At 37.8% G+C, this 24795-nt stretch overlaps 1 protein-coding gene across 5 annotated transcripts in view; it reads right to left on the bottom strand.

Moving 5' to 3' along the window:
- The window catches only part of cracdlb (cracd like b), a 30602-nt gene extending 6743 nt beyond the window's left edge, over positions 1–23859 (bottom strand). The window contains exons 1-8 of one of the 5 annotated variants that reach the window (XM_017710034.1): positions 23792–23859; positions 9368–9560; positions 3743–3807; positions 3329–3485; positions 2070–2202; positions 1565–1723; positions 1399–1467; positions 1037–1261 (exon numbers count right to left, since the gene is read on the bottom strand). In XM_017710034.1, the coding sequence (XP_017565523.1) occupies positions 1037–1261; positions 1399–1467; positions 1565–1723; positions 2070–2202; positions 3329–3485; positions 3743–3791 (792 nt within the window). In that variant the 5' untranslated portion in view covers positions 3792–3807; positions 9368–9560; positions 23792–23859. Of the gene's footprint in view, positions 1–1036; positions 1262–1398; positions 1468–1564; positions 1724–2069; positions 2203–3328; positions 3486–3742; positions 3808–9367; positions 9561–11024; positions 11617–13773; positions 14046–23791 lie in introns of those variants that run through there. The other 4 variants (XM_017710040.1, XM_017710039.2, XM_017710035.2 and 1 more) reach the window with 4 other exon arrangements.
- Between the last annotated feature and the right edge of the window lie 936 nt (positions 23860–24795).

The following is a 24795-nucleotide window of genomic DNA, read 5'->3' as shown; positions in this document are numbered from 1 at the left end:
TCTTCTTTGCATGGCAAAGTTTTAACTTGCATTTGTGGACGCAGTCTTTTGATGCAACTGTCCCAACTTTGTTGAATCATGTTGCTGGCATTAAATTCTGGCAAACTGGGCATATATTTTTACATTTTTCAGTTTCAACATTTGATATGTTGTCTTTTCCAATTAAATATAGGGCTTAAACCATTTAAATTTGCGCATCATTGTAGTCTGTTTTTATTTACATTTTGCACAATGTTCTAACTAGAGGGGATCCAATAGAATATAACAGGCATACTTCTCTCTTAAACTACAAGTACTGCCATAATTCCTGTGGAAAACTGCTGCAAAAATGATCACAGATCATGAAATCCCAGTGGGACTGCATTACCAAAGCTACTGGTTTGTTATTTTGTGCACACTGTGGCTTCTGCATGCGCTGTGGCTTTTTGTTGCAGTAATGACACGGTTTGCGCTGCACATCGCTAAAAGGTTATACTTACTACAAGCTCAGAATCATACAATCCCTAAGCAACTTGGAGGCACTGAGTGAATTTAAACAAGTATTTTACAAAAATCCAGGTTTCCCAATGCACTCTGCACAGAACTGAAGTTTAGCTCATACCACCATCATACTACAAATGTACAAACGAACATTTGTTTCAAAAGGGAAAGTCAAAATAATCACTTATTTATTTAACTTATGATGTCTTACATCAAATGATGTCATATTTTCTTATTATATCAAAATAATCACTTTCTTGCCGAGTAACAACAAATTTTTTGACTGTCATTATTTTGACTCCTTAGATCAAAATCTTGAGAGAACAAATCTATTTTGGCCCAATTAATCACGGTTTCAACCAAATTAAACCAAATTTCTCCTACCTAGTGGAAAAAGCTTGTGATCATAGGAGATTATGTTGTGCAGGTCAGGTGTTAAGAAGTTGTGCCTGTGTTCATTTGCATGGAAGTTATTAGCAAGTAACCCACTAAACTGTCCACCTCTACCAGCGCAAAGTATCTGTAGAGTTTTGCGCTCTTAAGCAAAAAACCTTACTGCTGACTGTTTCCTTCCCTTGGTGCTGGCTCGTTGATTCCTGGGCTTGATGGACATGCGGTGACGAGCGGCTGAATTGTCTAAACAGGAGACATGATGAGCAGGGCTACTGAAATCCACCCCAGCAGGAGATGAGAGTAAATCTGTAGTTGATGAGATCACTGGCTGAGGAGACAGTCGAGAGACTGGCGAGAGAGGCCTTGAAGGGGGCTGTGAAGAACCACCCTGAGATTCAAGAAAAGGTATTTTGTTATATTAAATAGGACATGTAATTGTGTCATTAGGGAACACTAATATTTAATATAGGCACAGTCCCGCAATGGAGTATTGAGACTGGAGTTACCCATCCGATATGGCATTACCTGCTCTTCTTCTTCGCTGCCTGTTCCAGCCAAACTTAATGAACTGAGATGTTTTGTTGCCTCAGGATACTGTGAAGGATACAGATTTCAGTAAACGTTACTGATAATAATCAAACTGCAAGAACACTACTAATCAGGTTTTAGCTAGGCGTCTAGCAGTTTCCACCTTGCATGCTCCTTGTGCGGCTACCTCTTGGAAGGACATTTCAGGAGGACTGCAGGGTAAGCCATCATCTTCAGACATTGTTCCAGAGTCTTCTATGCGCTTTCCTGGAATCAAGAAAGAAGGAGGGCCCAGTCGCATGTTCTGTTGCTGTAGCTTCATCTGTGAAAAGTTGAAGACAGTTTATTTGCTTTCTGGATTACCTTTACATCTTACTAAATTGCTCCACTAAACGGGGGCAGAAGTTGGTGCTATTGATACGCTTGAAATGTTAGCAAATACACCTAATAGCAACAATCAATGTCACCATTGCTAAGACAACATTCATAGCCTATTCACACCATAAAATGAACAATGACTCCTGACAAAGCCTTGACCTATGAGATAAGATTGCAGTCTTTTCAATGTAAGAGTACTGCTTGTGAATAGAATCATATGGTAGACAGGGTGGAACTGTGTGTAGGACAGTATTTTTACTCAAACAACTGCTTTGAGACTGCTCTCTCACCTGCAGTGCTTTAATCTTGCTGTGCACATTCTCCTGTGAGAGGACCCTTTTGGGCTCTGAGGACTGAGACTGATCAGCCAGGAAAATGCTGTCATGGGATAGTGCCCTAGAACTTAATGTCCCTTGTGGGTACCTGAAACATTAGATAAAGAGCAAATGGACATGAAAAACTGGGGTATATATATATTGTGACCGGCGGCCGTCTCGCCGCTCCAGCTTCTCTGAGCCACACAAGCCACAGGCTGCTCTCTGGGTTGCTGAAAGTGCCTTGCCCCCTTCAGTACCCTTTGTTTGGACAGCGAGCAACCGCATGGCTGAGGCGACGCCGTTAAAACAGCACACGGAACCTCAGTCAAGAGAGTAGCTTTGAGCCATACTCCATGTGTGCTAACTGCTGCGGCGTCTCTCTTCTCTGCCCTTCTCCTCTCCGTGTGTAGACTGAACCGTTGACTGGGAGCTCCATGAGCCGCTGTCCTGAATCATGCTGCTAGGAATTCCCCTCCCGGGGATGTATATATATATATATATATATATATATATATATATATATATATATATATATATATATATATATAATGTACACACACACACACACACACACACACACATATTGGCTGTTTTGAGATGTTTTCCCCACTTTTTTGCTATTGAATAGCTAACACTGCTGCTAGAAAGCTGAACGTCACATGTGATTTATTAGCCTATACATGAATGGTACATCAGTGGATTTCTTTATGATGTATTTGTCTAATGCATTAATGAGAGAACATTATTGAATGAAAAGAAGATACAAAAGACAGAATATAACACACTATACCAATATTATATAACATTAAATGCTATTTTTTGCCCAGAATTCCCTTGTAAAACCTGTGTTGTTTCATATCAGACCCTAATAATAATTAGAATAGCGTAAAGTGGTTCATTATTGACTGATTACATATAAGAAGTCCCAGTCAACAAAAAACATGTATACTTTATACAAAATAGACTGCTGTATTTAATTAATAAAGTAAGTGACTGTAGACTAAAAAAGGCCTGAAGTGTCTTTTTGAAGCACATCTTTAACGTAGCACATTAATAATAATGCACATGACTTCCAGCATGTCATCTATCATTCCAGTGAAACATTTATGATCTAAACACAGTGCATTCATTAGTAGTAGTATCGGTTTTACTATTTTAAATGCTTGTCAATTGTCATAAGTGCCTCATGGCAAATCCAACAGATTTGTCTGAACAGTAAGTTATCTACTCACTGACAGTCATCCTCTGAGTCGTCTTCTCCTCTCCTGCCCGCCTGTGCAGTAACATCACTAGTGGACTTGCTTTGCTTCATCTGTCCTTCAGTCTCCTTTTTCTTCAGGCGGCTAAACAGTCGCGTCTTCAGGAGCTTGAACCGTGACTTCTTCCTCCCTATGTACATAGATGATAGATATGCTGGTTCATTTGGACTGTTTAGGATTTATAGACATATTGCTAAAACTGATGCTGAACTTAGTCATCAAAGTCATACCTGAAGCTGTTTGATATATCTTTTTTGTTTTTCTTTGGTGTACAGATTGCAACACCAAATGCACCACAATGTGACACAACTAGTCATAATATTTTTAATATTAACAATATGTTTTTAATATTAACAATATGTTAGAAATGACAGCAGAGCCTCTGACCTGTTAGCTCTTCTGTATTTCCGTCCACCTCCCCTGGGCTGGATTCCATGGTTTTCAGTGATGACCTGCATTATGAGACATATTGTTAAAGGGAAATATATATATATATATATATATATATATATATATATATATATATATATATATATATATATTCACACACACACATACACCACTATTTACTATCATCAACATGATACACAAACTCAGAGGACACATGCAGGTTCACTGGTTGTTTTGGATAGTAAATGAAATGGCTATAGTTCCAGTGTACATATTAAAACCCCTGAATATTTATTGTTGCAGCAGTGCATTGCTTTTGTATTAATGCCATGTCTCTATTGTGGAAGAGGACAACACATACCACTACAAATATTCATCTATGTATTCATCTACATCATACTGTTATGACTTAATTGAAGATCTGATCACATTTTAAATCACACTTATGCCAAAATTCACGTAATACAAAAGGTTGAAAGGTTGAAGGTACATTGGTGGTGATAGAAACCAGAAGCCACAATATCTATACAGCCATTTTATTTACTATGCAAAACCACTATTGAACTTGCACTTGTCTTTTGAGTTTTTGTAAGTAATGCTGGTAATGCTGATTCGCACTCATTGGCAAGTCTAAAAAATAGCTTTTTTTCTGGGATTTTCCTTACATTATCCTGCATGTATCTCTGCACTGCTTTAGTCTAAACCTTTGTCTCAAAACTATCAAAAACCAATCTCTCAGACACTAACACATTCATAACCATTTTGTATAATAACGTCCTGTAAGAAGCTTTAAGTGACATTATATGTCTGGTTCCTATCATCACCCATGTGAATAATTCTGTCTGTTTCTCTTTTAATTTGTGTTATTCAAAAATGTAGACAGACTTTGAACTTGTCTATGCAAACAGCAGAAGGAAAGGTTTGTGGTTTTGATGGCTAAGGCGTAGTTTAACAATGTGGAATATTTATGCAACACTGATGAACTGCAATAAACATGACCTTACATCAAATAAATGAGATTGTAGTACATTACAGCACTGTTACAGGGCTGTCTCAAATGGCCATGGGTGCCAGGAAAATGACAACAGATTGCAGCCCTACTGTAAAATCATAGGGTACACATGCTGAATATGGTAGGGAGTGCCTTTAGGGTGTGTCATCATATTCTAGCCAGGCTTGATCTCTACAGTTAAATCATAGTCATTAACTGGTTATTGTGTAGCTACTGCAGTGAAGAATTCCTTGGTGTTTTAGTGCTGGCATACAGACAATAATAAAAGTCTAAATATCTCATAATAATTTTCTGTTGGTCCATTCATGACATTTTCACCAAACGTAAAGACCAGAAAATGAAGTAAAAAAAAAAAATGACAAAAATGGATGGTTTTGTTCTGATAGCAACAATATACACCGACCATGTCTATTTTATTAGATCCACTCACCATACAGGTGCACTTTGTACTTCTACTATTACTGTAGTCCTCCTGTTTCTCTGTATACTTTGTTAGCCCCTTTTACCCTGTTCTTCAAAGGTCAGGTCCACCACAAGAGCAGGCACTATTTGGGTGGTGGATCCTCCTCAGCACTGCAGTGACACTTACATGGAGGTTTTGTGTTGTGCTGGTATAAGTGGATCAGACACAGCAGTGATGCTGTAATTTTTAAACACTTAACACCACACAACACATAACACCACTAATGCAAGTGGCCGGTCGGAGTAGAGGGCCACCACAACCTGTCAGAACAGCTCCAGTGGTGGTGACTGTGAAAGCCATAGTGCATGATTTATACAACTTTCATACTCAAAACATTCTGTGACCCCTATTGCCCTGTGGATGTGGAATTTTCATGATGAATGGACTCATAACACTTATGAATTATGAATCCTGTATTCATAATGCAACACTTTAACCCATTACGAGGCCATGGGCCCAAAGTTTTGTTACACAATTCTGTAATCTAAAACTAGTCTTTAAAAACTCGTTTACATGTGAAATGAGGTTTTCAGACTGTCTTTAATCCATTTAGTCCATAATACTTTAAAGAGCATTATAAGTGCTCTTTACTGGCTCCAAGTTACATGACATAATCATGTACAAACTGTGTGGCGTGGGAACGTCACTCCACAGTTCATAGTTCATGCCATCGAGGGGTTGTCTTAAACAATAAGCATCAGATGTGATTATACTGCTCTGCTCCAGTGCAAGAACGGTATAAAGCTTGAATTAGCTAAATTAACTTAAAACCACTGCTAACGTTAGCTATGTTTCTAAACAAGTCAATTGTCGGTATCTACTGGCTAACATAAAGCAGCTCTCTGTGCTGCTTACGATATAGCTTTGATCACTAACTGCTAACAGTCTAGCACCCATAGCCACCTAACCTAGCATTACAGTTTCCAGTTAGCTAAATGAAACTATCACATTCACACTACATATAAAAGTTATGCTTTATGAAAAACTAATTCTTTAATTTTTTTTTGTTGGAGCCTTGAGTGATTATATATCTTGGATGTATGTCTTCGTCTGCTGTGATGCAGAAAATATACCAAAACCTTGTTATAGTTACAGTGCATTACAACGTTCATGTTTACTATGTCTTTAAGGATAGATATTGTAATGTGTTATGATGTTCTGATGTTAGAAAGTTGTGCACTCTACTTTTTATAAAGCATTAAGCTTGTAACTATCACTACTTATAAGCAATTATACAAGCTTATACCTTGTATTATAAGGCAGTATGTATGCCATTTAACACAGTATGAATACAGGATTCATAGAAAGTGTTACCTTCTCTTGTAAAGTGACCTTTTTTGGAGATCCAACAGTATATATAACAATATATATGTTGACATCAAGAGGCCATTATACTGAATTATGCTATTAGTACATACAGCATGTGCTTGAATTGCTTGATTGTACTCTTTCATTCTCATGTGGTTTCTGTGCTATGTCTGTAGCCTCCCATAATACAAACAGCTCTGTGTCTGGGGATAAAAGGTTGTTTAATGGAGACGGAGCCACCTGATGCGGGTGCAGCATTGACTTTTGCCCAGGCAAAGACACCGGTTGCCTAGCGATGCACTCCGCTGGGATGACGTGACGTGACATTAAATAAGTAAGAGACGTGGTTAGCTGTGTGTGAGATCAGTGCTGCGGCCTAGGAAACACAGACTCTGCCTAAATTCAAGAACACAAACACATACATTTACATGTTTATGCTTTTTCTATGCAGAGATATCTAGAAAAAGGCCAAACTCTTAACACACACTTTCTCTAAAAGGCAGGTGCTCCTGGAGGCCTACATGTGAAAAAACAACAAACAGCCCTTTATCATCGCTGAAACTTTATCCTGAACTAGGGAGGCTCTCAAATAGCAAATGCTATTTAGTGCATGTGCTGTGTGTGTTTGTTTTCATACATTTTCAGGGCAAAATGTCCTGACTTTGTTGGAAAACCAGGTCAAGCTACAAGACTTTTGTTAGCATTTTTTTTCAACAGCTAGATGTTTCTTCTTGTTTTTTACCTACGGTATACCTATTTTAGAGGTCCCTCCCTGTCTAGGTGCTATTTTTCATTGTGGTGGATGACACGATTTTTTTATAAAGAAAGTTGCAGGTTTGTTGTTATATTTCAGCACTGTCGTCTTTGTGGAGAGGTATAAATTGTTCTCCTCCCCTTTCAGTCCTCATTGCTCGCTAGAAACTCAACACAGTGTCACAACATGTCACACTCAGAGAAACTAAAGTGTCCTGATAACATAGTTAACAGGGGAATGTATTTTACCTGATTATATTAATTTTAAAAATCTTTTTTCTATTCAGCCAGTGAAACCACTAAGTGTCCCGCAGAACTTTTTTTATACGTTTAGATTACAGTTAAGAGTAGAAAACTCTTCTTACAAATAGCTACTTATATATAATACATATGTACTATATTCACTTGTTCAGAAAAAAATAGAGCAAATTCAAATGAACAAGTAAACAATCCATTAAGAACTGATGTTTGTGAGCGTTAGCTTAAATCTCCTAGAGAAAGCCCAGTAATTACAGTTGCCATCCAATACCTAGTTTATCTAATCAATCCTTCATTAAATTAAATCTGGGGAGCTGCTGATGGAGATTAACAAATCCATGCAGTGACTGGGGTGCAGTGAGAGGTCAGGAACTAAACTTGTGTTCTTCCAACTCTATTCTTCTAACCAACATATGTTTTATTGTACTGTAATGTTAGATGTTTAATGTTATATAGTTTTTACAGGCAAAACACACTGGCTGCAAAGATACATTATACTTAAATGTAAGTATAGGATCGTTGCACAGTACTGTATGTATGTCTGATACTGTATAAAACAAGTTTGTGAGTATACATGTGTGCACATACTCTATTACTAATGAATAACAGAATGACCTCCACCAAGTCCTCATCATCCTGACACACAAACACACACACCTGTTGTAACTATTGTTTGTTCTCTTTTACCTAAAAACCGATATCAATGATTTTCACAAGGCTTTTTCAATCCTGCCTGCAACAAATCACTGTACATTATTGTCTGAACAGATGGAGCAAACAGTTAACACCTCTTCATTCAAATGACAGATCAAAACAGTTAAACTAACACACTGTACGCCTGTAAAAAAAGGCTTTTTTACAGAGCCCCTGCAGTCATTTGTTTTTAATAATCATTTGTCTGATTTTTAGTTATTAATCTTACAACTTTTAATTCAGTAACTACTATAAATTATTCACCATTGTCTACTATTATTCATTAACTATTATACATTATTCAGTAAATAATTGGAATTATTCAGTGTCCCAGTGCCCCATATCACACAGAGGTACCAAGCTGTGAGGGTGAAGGCTAGAATTGTGCTGAGAGATGTGGAGGACCACCCTACCCTCTGTTGAACTACGCATTTTTTTCTTCAATAACATTTATGAAATGCATTTCAATGTAAATGTGCATGATTTACAAAACCAGAAACAAGCTGGACTTTTGTCTTCTGCTTTTTGAATGTGGCAGATGTACAGAATTGATCAATATGAAAAGGCTGCAGACATGCTATTCCTTTTATCTGAGCACAGCTGTCGCTTTGGAGCCTTCGTTTACTTGCTAGCAACTCAACAAAGTCACAACATTTCACTCACAGAGAGCCAACAGGGTCCTTGTTAACCTGACACTCCCATTGGCTAACATCAAGTGGCGAGAGGAGAGGGAGGACCATCATATGCATGTTAGTATAAATTAAAGTATATTTAACTTCATAATCATCTAAGTGGCTTCCTTGCTATGAAAAGCAGGTTTTATTTAAATGTGTTTGTTTGATAGTTTTCCTCTCTAAACTATTGCTCATATAACATATAATCTTTTGGCACAGAGGTGGTTTAAACAGCCGAAAGGATTTCTGTGTTCTGATGAGTGGTGAAATGAAAGGGATAAAAAGGAGTTGGGTTTGGTCTTATTCCCAACATTCAGATATGCAGTTTTTGCAAAAAAACCTAAAATACTTTCTATTTTATGTATTAAGTTATTGTAAACGGTCAAGAAAACGCTTAGAAAGCTTGGTGTCCCCAAATTTTTGATGCACGGAGCAGGTAAAGATAGATTATGTAAACTCACCAGCAGGTTGAAGTGTGGCTTCTCTCTCTTTCTCTCCTGACGAGCTGCTGTGGCTTCGTCTTTGTCACTTGTTTGCCTCTGTTTCTCTGAGGAGAACACTGCACCCACAAACACACACACACACACACACACACACACACACACACACACACACACTAGGATTCACTGCTCAGAGCCATTACCTCACCAACATCTGCAAACAAAAAGGGAAGGAAAAGGAAGTGAGCATGAACGTGTCTCTGAGACAGGACAGAGGGGAGTTGGGGGGGCTGGGTGGAGCATGAGAGGAGAACATAATGAATACATATGAAACATATACAACATATTATATAATGTATAACATTATGAATGGTTACCAAATCTGTGAACTAGAAGATTTACCCTAAAGCAACATGCATAACTCTTCTGTTCTGCTGCAGGTGAGCACATGTATGTGTGTGAAACAAAAATTACAGAAAACCTGCTGTCACTAGTTTTTTATAGCCATTTATTAGGTCATGACTTTTTATTTGGCAACTACTATGAATTATTCAATATTAATTATTCAGTAGTTGCTATGAATTATGGTTTCAGCTATAAATTATTCAGTAACTACTACAAATTATTCACTAACTACTATGAATTACTGAGTCTACTTGGATGCTATCAATTATACAGTAACTACTATAAATTATTCGGTAACTACTACTAATTATTCAGTGAACTATTCTGTGTCTACTATCAATTATTTAGTAACTATTTTACATCATTCAGCAGCTACTACAAATAATTCACCATCTGTTTTCAATTATTCAGTGAAAAGTCTACTTATGAGCATGAGGAACCTCCCCTTGCTGTTAGGTGGTTCAGGTACGTCTTACAATATCCTTACAACAATATCATAACGAGAAATATTAGATAAACTGCATACACCTAAAATGCTGCCACTATATCATCGTTTTATATGAACTGCCGCACAAACTCATAAATCTTGATTTGAATAAAATCATTAGCCGATTGCCTTCTGCATCACTGCTGGCCCTGCTCTCTCTTTGCTTAAACCCATTCACCCCCTTGCATTTAACTGAACCTGAACCCATATTAAAACACTTGGAAGCCTCTTTAACACCCGCTTACCTGGCATTTTTTGACAAAAGCCCATCTTTAACACAGATACTGCAGCACATGTTCTTCCTCGCAGTTAATAATTCTGAGAATATGTAACTGTTCTTGTTGTGTTAAAGTAAACCCTGCCAAATACAAAATGGGTTGAAGTAAAGAATTACAATCACCCCCTGTATACAGACTGAGTGCAAGTGCATTTAACCATTTTTTGGGGGTTCAGCACTGAAAAAAAGTGATATAGTGAATAGATTTAATTCAAATTCAACAATTTGACAAAAACGAAATTTAATACATCAACACAAACTTGCTTTTCAGTTTACCTACAGTTATTGTGTAAGATATCATATTATTGTGGAAATGATGCACATATTCGAGCCATGTAAAATCAGTGCACCATGTTTTCCAGTGGATAGTGGATGTGAAGGGTTTAAAGAGTTAAGCTCCAAACTTGCTTCGTTTCTAGACAGAAAAGCCTTTGAGAAACAAGGAGTTGAACTTTTCAACATTCTGGCAGAGTACAGAGGACTGTGCACTGCTCCCGTTCAAGGCCAACCACACACACACACACACACACACAGAGACTAACAAAGATATGTCCTCCGCAGTCTCACTGCTTACACATAAGGACATAAGGTGATCTGTTGGATTCCTTCATTTAACAGACCAAAAATATATTTTAATCTGTAAAACAAATGTGCTAAAATGATGTTTAAAGTGTTATCTGGTTATCAGTGCTCATGGCACAGTTTTATTTCTACAATCCCTATTTGCTGCATATGGCATTTAGCATCTTCAAGTCTATTTTTACACATAAAAGTAAGTCATAGTGTCAGAAATTAAACACATATGAAAGTGCTCATATCACTAATTTTCCTTACATTTTTCCCTCTATGATCTAGCTATATTTGTGTGGTTTATGTACCAAAGACTTTCTTCATGACTCAGATTTAAACAAGCTGTATCATAAAGACAGTTCTGACTTGCTGTTTTGTGCCTCAGGTATCAAATAATCCTGTTTTTCTCCTCTCTAGCCTGAAATATGCAAAATTTCTTTGACTTCAGCCTACTTTTAAACCTGTTTTTGGAAAAAAGCACAAAAGTGAGTACTCCCTATTTAGACATTAATGCCTGTCTGTTGAGTTATTTTCAGAGGATAGTAAATCTGTACTGCTATACAAGCTGCACACTGACTACTTAAGTTATATCCAAGTGTCATTTCTATAGTGTTGTCCCATGAAAAGATATAATAAAATATTTGCAGAAATGTGAGGGGATACTGTATGTCCATGTCTAATGTAACGTCTCTCTTCACTTCCTTCGCAACATTTTAATGGGTTTCTCTAAATATGGCACGAATATTTTGAGCCTACAAGCACTATAACACAAACAGTTGAAGGTACACTATATGTCCAAAAGTGTCAAGACACCCCTTGTAGTTAGTGGATTCAGCTACGTTTAGATGCAACCTAGTCTGCACTGTGTATATTGTATTTTTTGCACTTGTGTTCCTACATTGCACCATGATCCTGGAGGAATGTTGTTTTATTTCACTGTGTACTTGTATATAGCTGAAATGACAATAAAGTTTCTTGAACTTGAACCCATTGCTGATACAAAGTGTTCAACTGCACACACACAGCTTGTATACTCTCCATTGAAAAGCCATGCCCGTAGGACACTTTGGAGCATGAGTCTAAGGTCACCATGGAGAATGTTAAGCATCAACTAGAAGGGTATAAAGCCCCCAGCACTGGGATGTGGAGCAGTGTAATTGTAAACTTCTGGAGTGATGGAGCTCCATGCAGTACCTTTAGGATGAGTTGGAGTGGAGTTTGTGATCCAGAATTGATCATCCAACATCAGTACCCCATCTCACTAATGCTCTTGTGGCTGAATGCACTCAAATCCTCACGGCAATGTTCTAACAACTAGTGTAGAACCTTCCCAGAATAGTAGAAGCTGTTATTGCAGCAATGGGTGACAAACTCCATTTAAATAGCCCTGATTTGGAAGACATACTAGATAAGCAGGAGTCTATAAACTTTTGGAGATCCAGCATTGCACAATATATCAAATGTTCAATGCTTTCTTAGTACTACAACATGCAAAATAATGATACCTTCAACTGTTTATTAAAACGGACTAGCAGTACTTTGACATATTCTGCCTTTAAGTCAATCAAAATACATAAGCTAATTTGATATGGGGCTGAATTGATATGTAGATGTGTCCATTAAGAAGCTGAATGAATGAAACAACGTGCAATGAGCTCCTCAGTATATGGAGCTTTGAACAAGCCGGGATGCCCCTGCGTCGGCGCAATGAGTCATCGCGACGTTTAACCTCAGTTTGCAACTTGCAGGTGCATACCCCCACACCCCTTTATGTGTCTGTCAGAAAACAGAGATCACTTCCAAGATCACATGTAATGCAATAAAATATAACCTATTTTCTATCTGTTTTAATTACACCGTGATGTTAAGCTATTTTGCAGGTTAAATTGTCTTGTCATTGTTAATCTTGCTGAATGAGGCTCTTGTTGAATGAGGCTACGCTTACTTCATAAAGTTACTTTTGATTTACTTATCTTTGGACATAAGTGATTAAATAAGCTTTAAGAAAGAGAATAATTGTTTTGGTACGGAGCATCATGACCACTTGGTTTCAGTGAAACCTCAGTCCAGCAGTGAGTGGTGTACTGCTTTCCGTGCTCTAAAATACCTGGATCATCTAATAAAATGCCCCAAAATTAGCTATAGCTGAACCAAGAAGGCCTCCTGGACGGCGGCTCGACCACCACTGCACAGGGTTGTTCACAAGGTCAGTCACGCTGCTCAGGTGTTTAGTGTACAAAGAAACTCCCCCCTGACTCATCAATTAAACATTTACAGGAAGATCTGCGCACTTGCTGATTACAGCTGTCACACGACTTTCAGCCTTTATGCACTACAACTCTGAACACAGTTGATGAATTAGGTGCTCCTTTAAATCATACTTTTCCTGTCTAGCTATTAACACAAATTCGGTTCAAAATTCAGTTGTGCAATGGCAAGTTTACACAAACTAGTGAATGATAACATACCTGATTGTAGCCAGTGCGGCTAGTTTTCGAACGCAATCTACCATATAACAAGAATTTCAAATTTAAACAAAGTTACAAAACAAATTATTTTGAATATAAAACCTGCTATGGCTCCCAATATTTGACACACATAAACATGTATGATAACACGCGACCTTGAGTGCTCTAGTACTTTTATACTACAGTGTAACAGCAAAATAAATTGAAATAGTTAACATACAATTTTTTGTTGGAGGGGCTCAGTTGTTCTGCCATCACAGCTGCTGAATAAAAAGCTTGTTAGAGGCAGTGACAGGTTTAGAATCTGACACAGACTCAGACCACACGGGCTGCAAGTGAAATATTAATGTAACCATTTTCTGTTTTTGTACGTGCTGAAGTAGAAAGTTAGTAATGATTAGCTGCAGTGTGAAGTGAGCTGTTAATACAGTTACTATGAAAACAAAACACAGTTACAAGACAGGCAGAATGCTCTTTAACCAATCAGAGTGTGTCACCAGAAGTAACCTTTGCATACTAACCAAACTAAACTACACTGCAGAGCTGAAAAAATATTCATTATGTGCATTTTTTTTGCTTCACATTGAACCTTTGCAGGCCTTATTAGTTATTTTTTCCAACTCTTACACAACAGAATGCAATGCAAAATGTTCTAAAATGTTATTCAACTGTTTTTTTTTTCAACTTTGCCTGCTGAAAGCTTTAATTCAGGTGCTGCTTTACACTGAGGAAATGCTATCTGCACAGGGAAGAAAGGCAGTGGCCTGCTCATTCACTGTAAAAAAGCCTGAGTTCACTCTTTGGCATGTTAATCCCTTTAGAGGCTCAGATTTCAGAGACAGACACAGCTGTTTGATCAACGTGTGTTCTAGTCAAAATAAGTAAATTGAATAGTCATATACATTTTCTGATATATTATTTTGTACAGCAAGATTCTAGGGATGCAAAATATTCAGTTTGTTGATCATGATATTACCTTTCCAAAACGGATGCTGCAGAAGGCTGTAATATGTAAATGAGTACTTGACTCAATCACAGTGTTATTTACTATGTGCTGTGACTATTTACACTTCCAGATGAGCTTTTCTGTTGGTGTTTGGATGAATCAAGTTATTCGTGTAAACCAATTAAAGTAAATTATTGTGGTTGAGCCATATCATTACATTTGCCTTTATTATAGGTACCTTGAATCAAGAGACTCGCTTTCAGTTTTTTAGACAAATCTGCAGGGATATTTTTTTCACACTTCAAGTTCAGTCTTAGAAGTTGGTTGCATTTCCTACTTACTTTATACTTCAGTAGAAAATAACACATTTAGACTCATCAGACCAAAAGCAGATCTACCTCTATGTCTTTATGGTAAAATGGGGAAAAAAATGTAACTGTAATGGACCTTCATGTCATTTTTATTGATCCGTTCATCATGAATTGTTCTTACAATGTAAAGGGCAGCTGGCATTTTTTAAAAGCTGTAAAAACAAGCAAATAAATAAATAAAATCAGATGCAGTATTTTCATATGACAGATACAATATGTATCAGATAGAATATGTATAATTATGTGCTAGTAGGCCAATAATGTCCATCTGAATAATGACAATGTTTTAAACAGTTCATTATTTTTTGTATTAACTGTTGCCAGGAGCTCGGTTTTGTTTGGAAGTGATTAGGCTAGCTGGATCATTAACAGCATTTTTACAGACACATGCACTGTACCTCAGCGATCCTCAGACTTCTTGTTAAACGACCTTTGGATAGTTATTATCTGCAGTCTGTCTCAGTCAGCTCTCTCCCTCCCTCAGCAGCAAACACAGCATGCCTGCCTGTAAATAAGCCTGATAATGATGACTTTACTTGTCCTTCCGGCTTCTCCTTTAAAGAACATCCGAGTTTAACTTAAGTTTGAGCAAAGAGTATTTGGAATGCCTTCACCACAAAACCTGAAATGTTCTAACATACTATTTGGAAACTGTTTAGTTATATATCATATCATATATCATATATAGATATACATATTGCTGTTGTCAGAAGAAAACCTTGTATCTCCAAAACTATGACATTACAGGAGAAGTAAAAAAAAAACTACTTTTAATGTAAGACAATAGAACCAGACCTTTTTCAAAGTCATTTTGGGCCATTTCTTTTGGGCCATTCATCATGAAATTTATACATAATATAAATAACAATGGGCTTTTTCAAATAATGTCAAAAACTGAACAACAACAAAACTGGAGGTACAAGGTTTTCTTCCAACAACAGCAATATGTAAATGTATTTTGAGGAGTTTTTCCCCTACTGTACTTTTTTCTATAAACTTAAAATATAACTATGCATATTTGTCCTTCTGGGTTTATGCACAATTCTAAGCTTAAGTCACTAAATAATTGCTGTATAAAATGTACTAGCACGTGTACTCATGTGCATGCAGTTTGCTAAAGTCACTTGCCATGACAAACCAACAAATGCAACATTAGTAAACATTAGTAAACACGCATTTAATTTTCAGTCTGAATTTTGATTTCACATAGAGATTTGATTTGTAATATTAGTAGGCATTTCATTTTAACAATGAAACTACCTAATAATTAGTATCTCATTCTGTACTGTGTAACGACCCTCATAGAAAACAATAAGGCCATGGGAAAAACGTTACAATGAGTGCAGCCTTACTTGATGAACTTAAATGCCTCAAATACAGAGCAATATCCAATGTAGTCAAAGTATGTTTGCTTTCTGCCTTAACACATGATCTTCTACCACAAGAACAGAATGTACTGCCTAATCCTATAAACAGTCCAATAAACTTGAACAACTGTACACATTCAATACTCACTGCAGAATATATTAAAGATTTTGGTCTGACTCAGTTGAGACTGTCTTGCATAAGAATGAACAGTACTAACTGTTCAAATACACAGTTCACAGCCTTTAAACCCGAATCTAACTGGGCAAGGTGTTACAGGCTTCAGGACAATAAGACTCCGACTCATAACAGCATTCAAACACACATCACTGCAGCTGCGCTCTTCAAACACATGAATGTTTGTCATGTAAACATGCTAAATTTAAGGGTTCAGTCTGTGTGAGATTAGGACAGTTTTTAGGCCAGTCTGGCCCTGCTCTATGCTTTGCATCAGTTACTTTCTTCTGTAGCTAACATTACCAATTTGGACAAGCTTGTCAAACAGCTCATGATAAACTGTCGTACACAGGTCATTTTTGATTAAATAGCTGATTATCTAAACAGATATATAGTTTAATATTTTATTAATTTGAATGAAACTTCTAGGAACTCCCTGTGTCTATAATAGCTAAATAACCAAATACATTAATACTCTAAACGAAGATATTTCTTTGTCAGATTTGTAAAGACTTTGGTTGGAAACAAATGGCTTAAAATCTTGAAACACTCAAAGGAAAAGGTGTCCTAGCAGTTTTTTCTCCCTGTGGTATCTAGAGTGATGCTCTTCCATTGGTTAGGAGCTGGACAGTCAGGAGCTGGACAGAACTACTTACACATCAGATTAACCACCAGTACAATTACGAATTGAGAGTGGAATCAACCGATCACATTTACAATAGGTGGGACCAGTTTTGTGGGAAAAAGCAAGGGGCCTTCTGGAACTCCTAGATATGTCAGTGACTATGAATAGGAGTCTATTAAGCAGTCCAATAAGGTTTCAGTCATTGATAAAAATGAAAAACAGGCCTGTCACAGTTACATAATCACAAAATTGTAATTATTTGAGATGATTGCAACCATTTTTCACAGTTGTTAGATTTTAGTGTCACATTGTGCTGTAACACAAGGAGTAGAGGTCGTAAAGGTGGATGACTTCAAATATATTGGGTCAACCATCCAGAGCAATGGACAGTGCAAAAAAGAGGTGAGGAATAGGGTGCAGGCAGGATGGAGTGGGTGTCAGGGCTGATGTGTGACAGAAGGATAGCGGCAAGAGTGAAAGGGAAGGTTTACAAGACAGTAGTGCGTCCTGCTATGATGTATGGTTTGGAGACTGTGGCTGTGTCTAAAAGACAGGAGGCTGAGCTGGAGGTGGTGGAGATGAAGATGCTGAGATTTTCTTTGGGAGTGACAAGGATGGACAAGATTAGAAATGAGCAGATCAGAGGGACAGTGAAGGTGGAGCAGTTTGGAGATAAAGACAGAGAGGCCAGGTTGAGATGGTTTGGACATGTGTTGAGCAGGAATAGTGGATATATTGGGCAAAGAATGTTGGAGATGTAGCTGCCGGGTAGAAGGAGAAGAGGTAGACCTCAGAGAGGGTTTATGGATGTAGTGAAGGTGGACATGGAGATGGTTGGTGTGAAAGTAGGAGGCAATGGATAGGGCAAGATGGAGGCAGATGATCCGCTGTGGCGACCCCTAATTCTAGTGTATGTCCAAGCATGTCCAAGTATGTAAGCATGTCCAACATGCAACAGTAGCTACGAAAGAACGCATTTGTTGGTGAGCAGGTCAACTGACCTTATTCTACATCACTCTCCTCGTTTTGTTGCTGGTCTAACTCAAACCATTCCCTGATCTTTTTGAGACTGTATTTTTAGCATCTGAAGGTGGCCTTGTTCTCAGATGAGCCCTTCCACACCCCCCTTATCTTCCACATCAACTCTGTTCTGTTTCGACTGCATACAGAATCAAAGCTGATTCCAACCACTGTCTCTCCAGAGCAATCACTGCACAGCGCTTTCAGTGAAGGGGTCAATGTCCAGGACTTTGGCTACTTTGAATGGCAAAGCCACAGCCAAATTTTGCAGACAATTTGCTGGACACAGATAAAACTTAATCCCGCACTGTGATAATGTAAAAGAACATGAGACTAGGTGCAATCTATGTCTGTCACAACACCTGCTCTGGTCTTTAACTCATTAAACTACATGTTTATTATTATCTTAATCTTCAGAGTTATTATTTGGTAACTATTGTAAATTACTCAGTAGGTTTTGTAGCTCTGTAGAAATTTTCTGTAGTTTTGTAGGAATTCACATAATCCACAAATACGCCACTGCACCTGAGGCTAGTTTGAGCTGAATGAGTAAATCTAAGTAAATGCATATAAAATTGGTACGACTTGCTGAAAACAGGCTGTGCAATATTTCCCATATTTTTCTGTTCCTAAATAATGCCTGGAGGCAATGCATCTCACACAAACACACACTGTGTTTTAAGAGTAGCTGCCACAGCCCAGCTGTGAACCATGTTTGCATTTACATCATCAGCTCGGTAAAGTGATTTGTTTATCCACATTTCCCTCTCTTCCTACATTTTTCACTCTTCCTCTCTCTCTCACAATAGAAAGAAAAAAAATGTTGGAAAAGACAGAATCTGTTTATTTATATATATATATATATATATTTAATTGGCAATAATCTATCTGGATTTAATAGGTCTACAATAATGCTTGGTCAGTTTGCATGTCAAGCCTAAGCCTGAAATAAAAAGGCTTTTTAATAGTCAATCACCATTGGACCATTGCAGTAAACACATTCTTACATTTCATATCACTTACAAACAAACATGCAAAGCAGTGAAGTACAAGACGCAAGATGTCTTCCATCTGTGATTTAAAGATTCAAAATTAAAGGCATCTTCATAGGAAATAACACAGATAAGCCCTGCTTTGAGCTGCTTTTTCATCTTCCCAGATGCAAGTCTCCTTCATCCTAACAGCAATTTTTCCTAGAGCGCACTTTTATCTTTGCCTCAGGAAAAGAACTATAGCCTTAATGCATACAAGCTCTGAGCAAGGAGTTTTAGTTTATTTTGATACAGTGTTCACACTAACTTTTTCAAGCAGAGTATCTGATATAAAGCTTTTTTTAGCAAGTATCCAGGTTTACGCCTTTTAGCACACAATCTGAATTTATGCTTTTTACCATAGCATCTGGGTTTTATTATTTAATACAGGATTTGAATTTATACTACAACCCCGATTCCAGTGAAGTTGGGACGTTGTGTAAAACATAAATAAAAACAGAATACGATGATTTGCAAATCCTTTTCAACCTATATTCAATTGAATACACTACAAAGACAAGATTTTTAATGTTCAAACAGATAAACTTTATTGTTTTTGCAAATATTCACTCATTTTGAATTTGATGCCTGCAACACATTCCAAAGAAGTTGGGACAGGGGCATGTTTACCACTGTGTTACATCACCTTTCCTTTTAACAGCACTCAATAAGCATTTGGGAACTGAGGACAGTAATTGTTGAAGCTTTGTAGATGGAATTCTTTACCATTCTTGCTTGATGTACAACTTCAGTTGTTCAACAGTCCAGGGTCTCCGTTGCCGTATTTTGCGCTTCATAACGCGCCACACATTTTCAATGGGAGACAGGTCTGGACTGCAGGCAGGTCAGTCTAGTATCTACACTCTTTTACTACGAAGCCACGCTGCAGAATGTGGCTTGGCGTCGTCTTGCTGAAATAAGCAGGACGTCCCTGAAAAAGACGTTGCTTGGATGGGAGCATATGTGGCTCCAAAACCTGTATGTACCTTTCCGCATTAATGGTGCCTTCACAGATGTGCAAGTTACCCATGCCATGGGCACTAACACACCCCCACACCATCAGAGATGCTGGCTTTTGAACTTTGCACTGATAACAATCTGGACAGTCCTTTTCTTCTTTGGCCCTTTGGTCCATGATTTCGTCAGACCACAGGACTCTTTAGACCACAGGACACTTACCCACTTTGCGTCAGTTCATCTCAGATGAGCTCGGGCCCAGAGAAGTTGTTGTTGTTGATATATGGCTTTTGCTTTGCATGGCAGAGTTTTAACTTGCACTTGTATACGGAGCGACGAACTGTGTTCACTGACAGTGGTTTTCTGAAGTGTTCCTGAGCCCATGTGGTAATATCCGTTACAGAACGATGTCGGTTTTTAATGCAGTGCTGCCTGAAGGATCGACGGTCACGGGCATTCAATGTTGGTTTTCTGCCTTGCTGCTTACTTGCAGAGATTTCTCCAGATTCTCTGAATCTTTTGATGATATTATGGACTGTAGATGATGAAATCCCTAAATTCCTTGCAATTGCACGTTGAGAAATGTTGTTCTTAAACTGTTGGACTATTGGCTCACGCAGTTGTTCACAAAGTGGTGAACCTCACCCGTCCTTGCATGTGAATGATGGAGCCTTTCAGGGATGCTCCCTTTATACCCAATCATGACACTCACCTGTTTCCAATTAACCTGTTCACCAGTGGAATGTTCCAAACAGGTGTTTTTTGACCATTCCTCAACTTTCCCAGTCTTTTGTCGCCCCTGTCCCAACTTCTTTGGAACGTGTTGCAGGCATGAAATTTAAAATGAGTGAATATTTGCAAAAAACAAGTTTATCAGTTTGAACATTAAATATCTTGTCTTTGTAGTGTATTCAATTGAATATAGGTTGAAAAGGATTTGCAAATCATTGTATTCTGTTTTTATTTATGTTTTACACAACGTCCCAACTTCATTGGAATTGGGGTTGTATATAGTATTTAGTAGGCTTTAAGTATAGCATAAATATTTAACATAATATCTGAATAAATGCCTTTGAGTATAGTATGCATAGTATAGTATAGTATATAGTTCATGTTTTAACATAGTATCTAAGTTTATATATATCATTAACGTCGTTATAGGTATCTGAGTTTACGTCTTTAATGCGGTATCTGAGTTTACATTTTTACGTCTTTTATGCGGTAACTTTGTTTACATTTTTACGTCTTTAATGCGGTAACTGAGTTTACGTTTTTACGTCTTTAATGCGGCAACTGAGTTTATGTTTTTACGTTGTTAATGCGGCATCTGAGTTTACGTTTTTACGTCTTTAATGTGGTAACTTTGTTTACGTTTTTACATCTTTAATGCAGTAACTTTGTTTACGCTTTTACGTCTTTAATGCGGTAACTTCGTTTACGCTTTTACGTCTTTAATGTGGCAATTGAGTTTATGTTTTTACATCTTTAATGTGGTAACTTTGTTTACGTTTTTACATCTGTAATGCAGTAACTTTGCATACGCTTTTATGTCTTTAATGCGGCAATTGAGTTTACGTTTTTACGTCTTTAATGCGGCAAATGAGTTTATGTTTTTACGTTGTTAATGCGGCATCTGAGTTTACGTTTTTACGCCTTTTATGCGGTAACTTTGTTTACGTTTTTACATCTTTAATGCGGTAACTGAGTTTACGTTTTTACATCTTTAATGCACCATCTCAGTTTACATTTTTCCGTCTTTAATGCGGTGATAGAGTTTATCTTTTTACGTCTTAAATGCAGTAACTTAGTTTACATTTTTAAATCTGTAATGTGGTAACTGAGTTTATGTTTTTACATCTGCAATGCAGTAACTGGGTTTACGTTTTTATGTCTGTAATGCGGTAACTGAGTTTATATTTTTACATCTTTAATGTGGTAACTGAGTTTACGTTTTTACGACTTTAATGCGGTAACTGAGTTTATGTTTTTATGTCTGTAATGCGGTAACTTAGTTTACATTTTTACGTCAGTAATGCAGCATCTGAGTTTACATTTTTACATCTTTAATGTGGTTACTGAGTTTACGTTTTTACGACTTTAATGCGGCACCTGAGTTTACATTTTTACGACTTTAATGCGGTAACTGAGTTTAGGTTTTCATGGCTTTAATGCAGCATCTGAGTTTACGTTTTTAATGTGGTGTCTGATTTTAAGTTTTTACGGCTTTAATGCGGCATCTGAGTTTACATTTTTACGGCTTTAATGCGGCATCTGAGTTTACGTTTTTACGACTTTAATGCGGTAACTGAGTTTATGTTTTTAATGCAGTATCTGAGTTTAAGTTTTTAATGCGGTGTCTGAGTTTAAGTTTTTAATGCGGTGTCTGAGTTTAAGTTTTTAATGCGGTGTCTGAGTTTAAGTTTTTAATGCAGTATCTGAGTTTAAGTTTTTAATGCAGTATCTGAGTTTTTAATGCAGTATCTGAGTTTAAGTTTTTAATGCGGGGTCTGAGTTTAAGTTTTTAATGCGGTGTCTGAGTTTAAGTTTTTAATGCGGTGTCTGAGTTTAAGTTTTTAATGCAGTGTCTGAGTTTAAGTTTTTAATGCAATATCTGAGTTTAAGTTTTTAATGCGGTGTCTGAGTTTAAGTTTTTAATGCAGTATCTGAGTTTAGGTTTTTAATGCGGTGTCTGAGTTTAGGTTTTTAATGCGGTGTCTGAGTTTAAGTTTTTAATGCGGTGTCTGAGTTTAAGTTTTTAATGCGGTGTCTGAGTTTAAGTTTTTAATGCAGTGTCTGAGTTTAAGTTTTTAATGCAGTATCTGAGTTTAAGTTTTTAATGCAGTATCTGAGTTTAAGTTTTTAATGCGGTGTCTGAGTTTAAGTTTTTAATGCAGTATCTGAGTTTAGGTTTTTAATGCGGTGTCTGAGTTTAGGTTTTTAATGCGGTGTCTGAGTTTAAGTTTTTAATGCAGTATCTGAGTTTAGGTTTTTAATGCGGTGTCTGAGTTTAGGTTTTTAATGCGGTGTCTGAGTTTAAGTTTTTAATGCAATATCTGAGTTTAAGTTTTTAATGCGGTGTCTGAGTTTAAGTTTTTAATGCAGTATCTGAGTTTAGGTTTTTAATGCGGTGTCTGAGTTTAGGTTTTTAATGCGGTGTCTGAGTTTAAGTTTTTAATGCAGTATCTGAGTTTAGGTTTTTAATGCGGTGTCTGAGTTTAGGTTTTTAATGCGGTGTCTGAGTTTAAGTTTTTAATGCGGTGTCTGAGTTTAAGTTTTTAATGCGGTGTCTGAGTTTAAGTTTTTAATGCAGTGTCTGAGTTTAAGTTTTTAATGCAGTATCTGAGTTTAAGTTTTTAATGCGGTGTCTGAGTTTAAGTTTTTAATGCGGTGTCTGAGTTTAAGTTTATGAAAATCTCGATTATGCTTTTTACCATAATCGAGCAGCCCCACCGTTTTCCAGTGTAAGGATACGACTCTCCACTAAGCGCACAGAACAGTCTTCACAGCTCAGCTGCGGCTCCGGCTGGAGATCCCCAGCCACGGCGCTGCTGGTTCAGTCCTTCAGCAGAAGCTGATAGGAAGTCTAAGCGCTGAGTTATCGTCGTTTGAACTTCAGTGTACAAACTGTTTCCTCTGTCAACAAGGCGAACGTGTCCCGCCGTTAGTATCTGTCGTGTCGAGACTCCGGGGAGAGTTTTAAACTGTAAGCTTCCTCAGGGAAATGAGCGCAGATTAGCCGTTCTTACCTGAGCACTCCAACGCAGCTCCGCTCAGCCGTTAGCCAACAGCAGGCGCGCGAGGACGCTGTCCTGCAGTCTCTGTCGCGCGCCGCAGCGCCACGCCCCCTCCAGAGCTCTGAAAGTTCATTGGTCAGAAACCGCCGCCTTGACACGTCGCGTACCTCAGCCCTCCCCAGCAGCAGCGGTCAGGCGCGCTGTCCTCCGGAATCACTGGCAGGTTTCTGTGCGACACAAACGGCTGTGGAAATGAGGAGCGGTTACGTACAGATACAAATGACCGCACTTTACTTTGAGAGGCCTCTGTAGACTATCCACGGAGCTTAGGGTACTATTAAGCTGCTATCCTAGGTTTAGGACTATGTTCAGGTTCTGGGTTCAAATTAAGGTCAGATAATGTTAGGATTTAGGTTTAGGAATAAATTTAACTGAATCTATTACATGCAATGGGCTCCAGCAACAAAACGAATGTGTGTGTGTGTGTGTGTGTATTACATTCAACTTAAAGTTCAGGGCAGGTTTGGCTGAAAGCATCTTAGCACAAAAATTGGGCTATTTATGAAAGGTAGAGTGAGCATCACACTGAACATGCTCTCTCCTAGTTAAGGCCGTGCGGCTCTCTCCTAGTTAAGGGCGTGCGGCTCTCTCCTAGTTAAGATCATGCAGCTCTCTCCTAGTTAAGGTCGTGCAGCTCTGTCCTAGTTAAGATCATGCAGCTCTCTCCTAGATAAGATCATGCAGCTCTCTCCTAGATAAGATCATGCAGCTCTCTCCTAGTTAAGGTCGTGCAGCTCTCTCCTAGATAAGATCATGCAGCTCTCTCCTAGTTAAGGTCGTGCAGCTCTCTCCTAGTTAAGGTCGTGCAGCTCTCTCCTAGTTAAGGTCATTCAAACGGATCTGATTATGAAATGGTACATTGTAGAGAAACGTATTGTGGTGCTGATAACACGCAGGGTTCACAATGTCTATAACACAAATATAGCCAGTTCAGTGTTTATATGTAATAATTCTAA

The sequence above is a fragment of the Pygocentrus nattereri genome, chromosome 12 (assembly GCF_015220715.1).
Source record: "Pygocentrus nattereri isolate fPygNat1 chromosome 12, fPygNat1.pri, whole genome shotgun sequence".
Lineage (NCBI taxonomy): Eukaryota > Metazoa > Chordata > Actinopteri > Characiformes > Serrasalmidae > Pygocentrus > Pygocentrus nattereri.
This window is presented reverse-complemented; position numbering and strand designations above follow the sequence as displayed.